At 44.4% G+C, this 7,325-nt stretch overlaps 1 protein-coding gene across 1 annotated transcript; it reads left to right on the forward strand.

Annotated features, from left to right (window-relative positions):
- The first annotated feature begins 391 nt into the window (after positions 1-391).
- Positions 392-748, forward strand: TAL2 (T-cell acute lymphocytic leukemia 2). Its single transcript, XM_008942841.1, has one exon. It carries the CDS (start codon positions 395-397, stop codon positions 746-748), a length of 354 nt encoding a protein of 117 aa, XP_008941089.1. The 5' UTR covers positions 392-394.
- The last annotated feature ends 6,577 nt before the right edge of the window (positions 749-7,325 follow it).

Consider the following 7,325-nt stretch of genomic DNA (forward strand, 5'->3'; position numbering starts at 1 on the left):
GCATCCCGGTAGGACAGCTAATGCATTGGCTATTGGGGCTTCAATTACAGGAGAACTCTAAGGAACCTGGAGAAACTGGGCTTATAGCAGCACCAAAACTCCATTTACTCCTTTGTGAAGTCCTTACTTGACTCTGGCATCTAGTTGCAGCTGCAATGCTTGTGATTATGTCTGTGAATGGGGATGTGACTTCTAGGGATTAGGGTGAACCTGTGCAGGACATGGAGGACAAAGGTATCACCCACGAAGGGCAAAAATTAGAAATGTCTACCACCATTACTGTGTGCTTGCCCCTGGCCCAGAGGTTGCAGTGCCCCCAGAGCAGTAGCCTGTGTGAAAGCCAGGGGTATCCAGCATTCACTCACCGTCTCCTTTGCTTTGCAGCACCTTGAGAATGACAAGGAAGATCTTCACCAACACCAGAGAGCGATGGCGGCAGCAAAATGTTAACAGTGCCTTTGCCAAGCTGAGGAAACTCATTCCCACCCACCCGCCAGACAAGAAACTGAGCAAGAACGAGACACTCCGGTTAGCTATGAGATACATCAACTTTCTTGTCAAGGTCCTGGGAGAGCCAGGCTTGCAGCAGACGGCAGTGGCAGCGCGGGGCAGCATCCTGGGATTCTTCCAGCAAGCCCCATGCCTGCAAAACATGGAGGAGCTGACACTGGTAGAAAACTGTGGAGTGTCCTCTCCTGGCATGAGTGGCAATAGAGTAGAGTGTTGGTCAGAGTCATCATCTTCCTAGCAGATGAGGAGACATCCAGTTTTGGTGTTAGCCTGATAGTCCTCCTCGTTTTGCAGAATCTGGGGGTTGCTCCTTTATGTATTGTGATTATTTATTTATATTTATTACTGTTTTATTTGGATTACATTTTTATTTATCAGCTAATTAAATCCTTGGTCAGCCCACAGCCTGGAAGACCAGACAGAAACTTGCAGCCCCTGGGAACTGGGAAGGACTCACTACCGTAACAGCAGAGTCCAAGTGAGAAAGGTCTGATCTCCTCCATGAATCAGGCCATAGAAATTAATCCAGTGTTCCTGGCAGGGAAGGAGATTATTTGCCAAATTCTATTTCAAGGAAATGCTACTGAGATCAAGAATTATGACTGCCCCACAAAATTTGCCCAAGACAGACATCTGGCCTTGGCAGTGAAAGATTTTCAGAGATGTGGTATTTGTGACAGCCCTTCACCAGTGGTTCCAGGGCCTAACTGCAGTCACTCTTGAGCCTGTATTAGTTCCAGCTTGATTCTTTGTTTTGAAAATTGAAGACCTAGCCTTTGGACCTGACTACATCTTTCTTCATCAGACTGGAGAGATCCCTAGTGTCATAGCAAAACTCTAGTGAACAAAATTAAACATTAGGTTAAAGCAAAAAAATTTAATTTAAAATTAGGGAAGACATAGTCATAGGCGAGTTTCAGTGGGTTCAATAGGCAGAGGAAGCCTCCTCCATAGTAGTGACAGTATGCATGTGAAGGAAGCTGATCATCTATGCTCCAGCTGCCTTCAAATCCCCAAATAGTTTAGTGGCTAAACAGCTTCAGCAGGCTGTAGTAATGGGGAAGGTCCTGTTTTGGAAGGGAAGTTCCAGTAGAAAGGCCTCAGTGATGCACTGTGAAAAGCTTTATGGAAACACCAGTGAGCAATGCCCCTTCCCAAAGTGGGGTGCAGAAGTAGCTGGACCATGTCTAGACCTGCCAGAAGGTGCTGGCCATGCACCACTTGTGCACTGTGGTGCCCCTTCAGCACAGGGCTGTGTGTTGGGAATCAGGGTCCTGAACCAGCCCTGCTTTTGCTGCGGTGGGTGGCAGAACCGAGCTGCACGCATCCTGCTGCTGTTACCTGTAAAGCCCTGGTGCTGTGATGCTGGCCTGTGTCACGTTGCGTCGGTATCTGACCCAGGTAGGGTACGAAGACCATGGACAAGAGTAGGGGCATGCTGCCTGCACACCCAGCTGAGCACCATTAAAACCCCTGCTTTCACCTGCTTTAGCTGAGATTCCTCCATCTGGACCCTATCCCAAACGGGCTGATGCAGCAAGGACAAGGAAATTGGTTTAAGTGTCTTCCAGTTGATTCAGGGGGTCAGGTCCCTGTAGGGGATGCCAGCCACCATGCTGTAGGTGTTTAGATGATAGGAGGTTGTATGAAGGTGACCATTGTGGGTTGTTGCCCACAAATGGGTTTGATTTTCTGATTGAGTTGTAAACTGCACCAGCAAAGGTCTGCAATATAACTGCTCATGCAAGTTATAACGCTGCCTAGAGCAACAGAGTCATGACACAATGAGCTGCCTTCAGGAAGCAGAGACAGGGTTTGTGCGTGTAACACACACAGCCCTTCTGCACAAGGGGATCTGGCACTCAAAACTCAGATGCCTTTAAAGCCTCACCAATCACCAGATGCACCAAAGAGGCCATGGCTGGTTCCTGCTTGGTGTGTATTGGGCTTTCCTACCTATCACAAAGACCAAAGTTTGACAGAAACACAGGTACAGGGCTGGTGCTGTAAGGTACAGGCATATAAGTGGTCAGATTTTGGCCAAAAGGAAAAAAATAAGAAGAAAGTTGAATGGGTTCATAGTGATTTCATTTTGTTTCCGTACACTGATAATCTTCAGTTTGCTTATCCCTGCATTTCTGAGCTCTCAGGGCTGAGGACTGCACTGGAGAGCAGCTGAGTAGAAACACACTACGAATCCTTTGCACAGTTTGTGAACTCTGTAATCATTTGTAACTGAATGGAGTCCCAGACTTCTGCACAGATCTCAAAGGTAATGAGCCAAGTCCTCCTCCTGTCGTTCTGTTGACTTGCTAGGAGTTACAGAAGGACAAATTATTCAAAGTAAATCACAGCACTTACTGGCAAGGTGTGGTGATGCTATTCAGTCTATCAGACACTTATTATCCTAGAAAACACGTGTCATTGAGGCAAGCCAAATCATCTCGTGAACAGAGTTATTGTCCAGGGAAGGAGAAAGAACATCTGACAATTTCTTAATGTGGCATACTTGTTATATTTTCTATCCTTAAAAGCCTCTCATGTTATTGCTTTGGTTCACATCAGCAATTTCTTTGTTCTCCTTTCCATTTATGAGCTTCCTATTCTCATGTTCAGCATGTATTTCAAAAGATCTATCTACCAAAGATTTATTTTATTTTTTTTTGAGTCAAGTTTCTTCTTTGTATTTTGTGGATTTCTTATCTGTATTTGATTATGAACAAATACTGTGTAACTGATCACACTTTGTGCTATATGACGTTATTTAACATCTAATATATTTCAAATAAATTATCTAAGAAACTAACCTTCGCTTTTTAAACTTCTCTAAAATTTCATTTTATATTTGCATACCGCTTGGTAGAGAATACCAAAAATGTTACAATGCAATTTCCAGTAGAGGATCATTCTATTATTCAGCACTTACATAAGAGTCTTGATGTTAGAAACAGCATTATCAGATGATGAAGAATGACAGGGATTATTTGCCATTATGGTTTCTTATATCATTTAATTGAATTTTGTTTCAATCTACATCCTAGGAAGATTTTGACCAGCTTTTAAAAAAGATAGGTAAATAAAATTCATTGTGCAACACTGTTGTGTTTGTCTTCCAGATATTCAGAATTCAAAAGATTTTAACCAACTCCATTTTAAAAAGCAGAAAGCAGCCCAGAGAATTAATTTGAGTCTATTGCTATCTGCAGCTCTTCAGATAGACACAACCTACAGATTTGGACTGGAGTCTGTGTTCAGATATAAAACCTCATCCAAAGTTGAGGAGAGCTTATGATGTAAAACTGCTCTTTCTGAATAATCCCTGGTGGGAACAACCTAATCTCCAATTGCATATGAGGCTGGGAAATGGAGAGGAAGCACTACAATGACAGATGCAAAAGTTGTGAGCTAAAAATGGGGATCACTGGGACAGAGGGCTGGTTTCAGTTTCGTGCTTATCTGGGCGTCTCACAGCCCTGACACTGCTCTGTGATCCACCAGGACAGGGATTTCTGCACAATATATGCCTGAGAAAGGTATCGTCTCAAGAGATTATTTGTAAAAGCCATAAAACCGGCATGTTTTGAGGTTCAAAATATACGTTTGTACTAAGCAGGACAATGCCAGTTTAGGGAGGACCCTGTGCTTACAGCAGCTATATCAAATTAGTAACTATGCTCAGGATCATGTGGCAATCCCTCCTCAGGAAGCGGGCATGGTATAGCCATACTCACATGGTGCTGTGAGATACTGGGACCTGTGGCACAGGGAAACACCAAGTCATTTGGAACTGGCTGAAAATGTCTCACAGAAGTGGCAAAACCTGGCCATAAACAACAAATATATCCATGGAATCATAGAATGTCTGGGCTGGAAGGGACTTCCAAGGGTCATCTAGTCCAAGCCCCCCACCATAAGCAGGGACATCTCCAACTAGCTCAAGCTACTCAAAGCCTCATCCCTAGCCTTAAGACCCCTAACGACTCTTCTAGCTGTAAGTAGCAGTGCTACGTAGAGTTGTGTGAATAACACCTTCTTTACCTTTATCATTTTTTTTGGTGAGGATATTGCTGTCTATATTGCAAGGAAGATTAGCTAAGGTGGTATGTTCTAGAAGCATCTTTGGTGTCTCCTTTTAAAAAAAAACGTGATTTAAAGTTTAAACAAAGTTAAAAGTCATGTCTCCCTCCAACCTACTGTACTCCTAACTTGCACAGTGGGTATCAAGAGTCCTCCCATGCCTTTGTGATTGCAGAAATCCCTGTGAGACAATCCCTTATTGGAATGTCCAACAGGATTAATGGAAGAACTTGGCTCCACATTTCAAGTCACATGAGGATTACTTTATTCAGGTCTGGGTGCTAGGAGACAAGTGCCACTTCTCAGCCATCACAGAACCTAACAGAACTGATGCCAGGAGAGGTGCAATATACAGCTTCCTGCAAAGTAACCCAGACATCATGAGGAACAAGCCTGGTGTTAATCATGTCCACTTTCTCAGTATTTCCTTTGTGCCTACAGAGTACAATTGAAGTCGGACATTTGGGTTGGGTAAGGAAAGAAATACATTGCAAGGATGTTGCAGTCTTGTGCATGAACTCTGCTGATGGCTAGCCCGTGGTTAGAGGGAGATCAGGTGTGCAATCAGGGTTTGGGCCTCAGATTCAGTGGACTCAGATCCTCGCTGGTGTGAATATGCTGTGCCTAACACTGGACATTGCACAGCAATATCCAAGATCTGCAAAAAAAAACTTGTTTTTTTTTCTGGAGTTCTGAGGAAGACTTTGTGATGAGGCACGTACTCAGCAGCCTTGTTAGTTGTACTGAGTCTAAATAAGAGAGGAGGGTGGTACAATGAGCACAGCAGAGGGAAGCTCACAGGATTCCTAAGCCACAAATGAAATGGCAAAACAGCGCTGGTATAGGACACTAAGGTACATCCCAGCATCTCTCTCTGAGTACGAAGTGGAAGCTGCAGGACCAATGTATTTCAGAAGCGTATGATTAATGAAACATCTAGTAACTTATCTCTCAGTATCTAACAGGCTCCCACAAATTTCTTTGCTGCTAGGGAATGATATGCAATGGCCATGGCTGAAGGAAGGCGAGTAAGGCAGATCTGACTTTTGTTCTTTGCAGTCTGGATGATGAAAGGAGGAGGAGAGAATAGGCGACTTAACTACTGACCTGTGGGGCAGGGGCCAGCCTTTAATCTAAAGGTCATCAGCAAAGCGACAGAGTCTAAATCCATCACTTTTCAGGGGTGCAATTGTATTTTTAATAAAGCAGGTGCTGAAGGAATCAGAGGGGAGAAGATGGGTGGAGGAAGCAGCTCAAACATGTATTTGCGTTACAGAAGGTAGAGATTGCCCTGTATCTGGTTGATATGTGTGTCTGGTTGAATCTATTCATTATTGCTCTGTCTGTAAGCCATGGGCAGCATTTTCATTGTACTCTGAGTTGGTCCAGCTCTTCTCACTAAGAAAAAGAGTTAGTCTCATCCCATTTTACTCTTGCTTCATCCTCTTCCTCTGTGTGCAAATGAATGCACATCCCATCCCTCCACAATTTGTTTCAGTGCCATGGACTGGAAACCCAACAGTACACAACTGAGGACCTTGTTACGGCCATCTTTTGGGAGCATCTTTTGAAAAAGGGACCCCTCAGGCACCGAAAGCCAAAATGAGAGGCAAAGAGCAACCAGTCTTTCTGTGGGTACATCTCTCTTGCTGAGTGTCAAGGCAACAAAACAGCACAAAACTGGCTCAGGATGAATGGCAGAAGGAAGAGAGTGAGACTCCTGCAGATTGTAGCAAGGAGTGCATGAGGCCTCAGATGAAGTCTCCAACTTTTATGCTAGCAGGTGATGCAGAGAGATATGCACAAGCACAGGGCAGGAGAGGTTTCCCATGCACCCACCTTTCTGTCCCACTACAGGTGGCTGGGGCACAGTGAACAACACTGAATCTCAGACCTGGGGAAGATCCCTCACTTTATTTGAAATTCCCTACTCTGCATCTTGAAAGACAGACCGTTTCTTAGGTAGTCTAAAACCTTAATGGAAAGGTAAAGGTTGAAGGCTCACAGCCAGCAAGTCTCCAGGGAGGTGTTCTGCCTCCAGCCTTGGGTGTAGACAACATTTAGCATTGATTTTCTTTTGATGACTGAATTTGGCAAACCCTGGTAGACAGCAGTGATCAGTCCTGGAGCTGAGAAAGGCTAAGGGAAGTCAGTATTAAATCTCCTTTCAATCACACCAGAATTACTGTATTTCATACGTAGGTGTACAACCAACCGAAACATAACCTACAGATTCCCCCAACCCAAGACTATTAAATTCAGAATTTAAAAAGCTTTACACTTACTGGAAAGACCTGAAAACTCTCAAGGGGAAACTACAATGCCTAGAAGCACTGTGAGCGAAGGCTATTCAACCTAGCTAACCACAGAGACTCAAGCCAACCAACAGTGACCTGCCAAAGAGTTTTGCTGCCTCTGAGTTAAAAGGTGTTTCAGAAGGAAGTAAGTATCCGGTCCTGCTAAGAGGTTCTGCAGTGTTCTCTGTGGGGTTAAATACCAAAAAGCCAGTTGCCAGTTGAGAGTTCCTGACAGAGTGAGTGTGCCCAGCAGCTTGGACTTGCCAAAAGCACTTGGTGCTGGCACATCCCAGAGTATGCTTGGATGGCAAATGTTCCCACCACTTGAATGGGAACTGACATAATTCAATGCCGAAGGCAGCTGCCTGCTCTGGCTCTTCCTCCTGAGTTATGCTACAACTGTTTTCCCTAAATTTTCAGGCACAGAAGAGCAGCCAGCCG

The sequence above is a fragment of the Merops nubicus genome, unplaced genomic scaffold (assembly GCF_000691845.1).
Source record: "Merops nubicus isolate BGI_N331 unplaced genomic scaffold, ASM69184v1 scaffold46476, whole genome shotgun sequence".
Classification (NCBI taxonomy): Eukaryota; Metazoa; Chordata; class Aves; order Coraciiformes; family Meropidae; genus Merops; species Merops nubicus.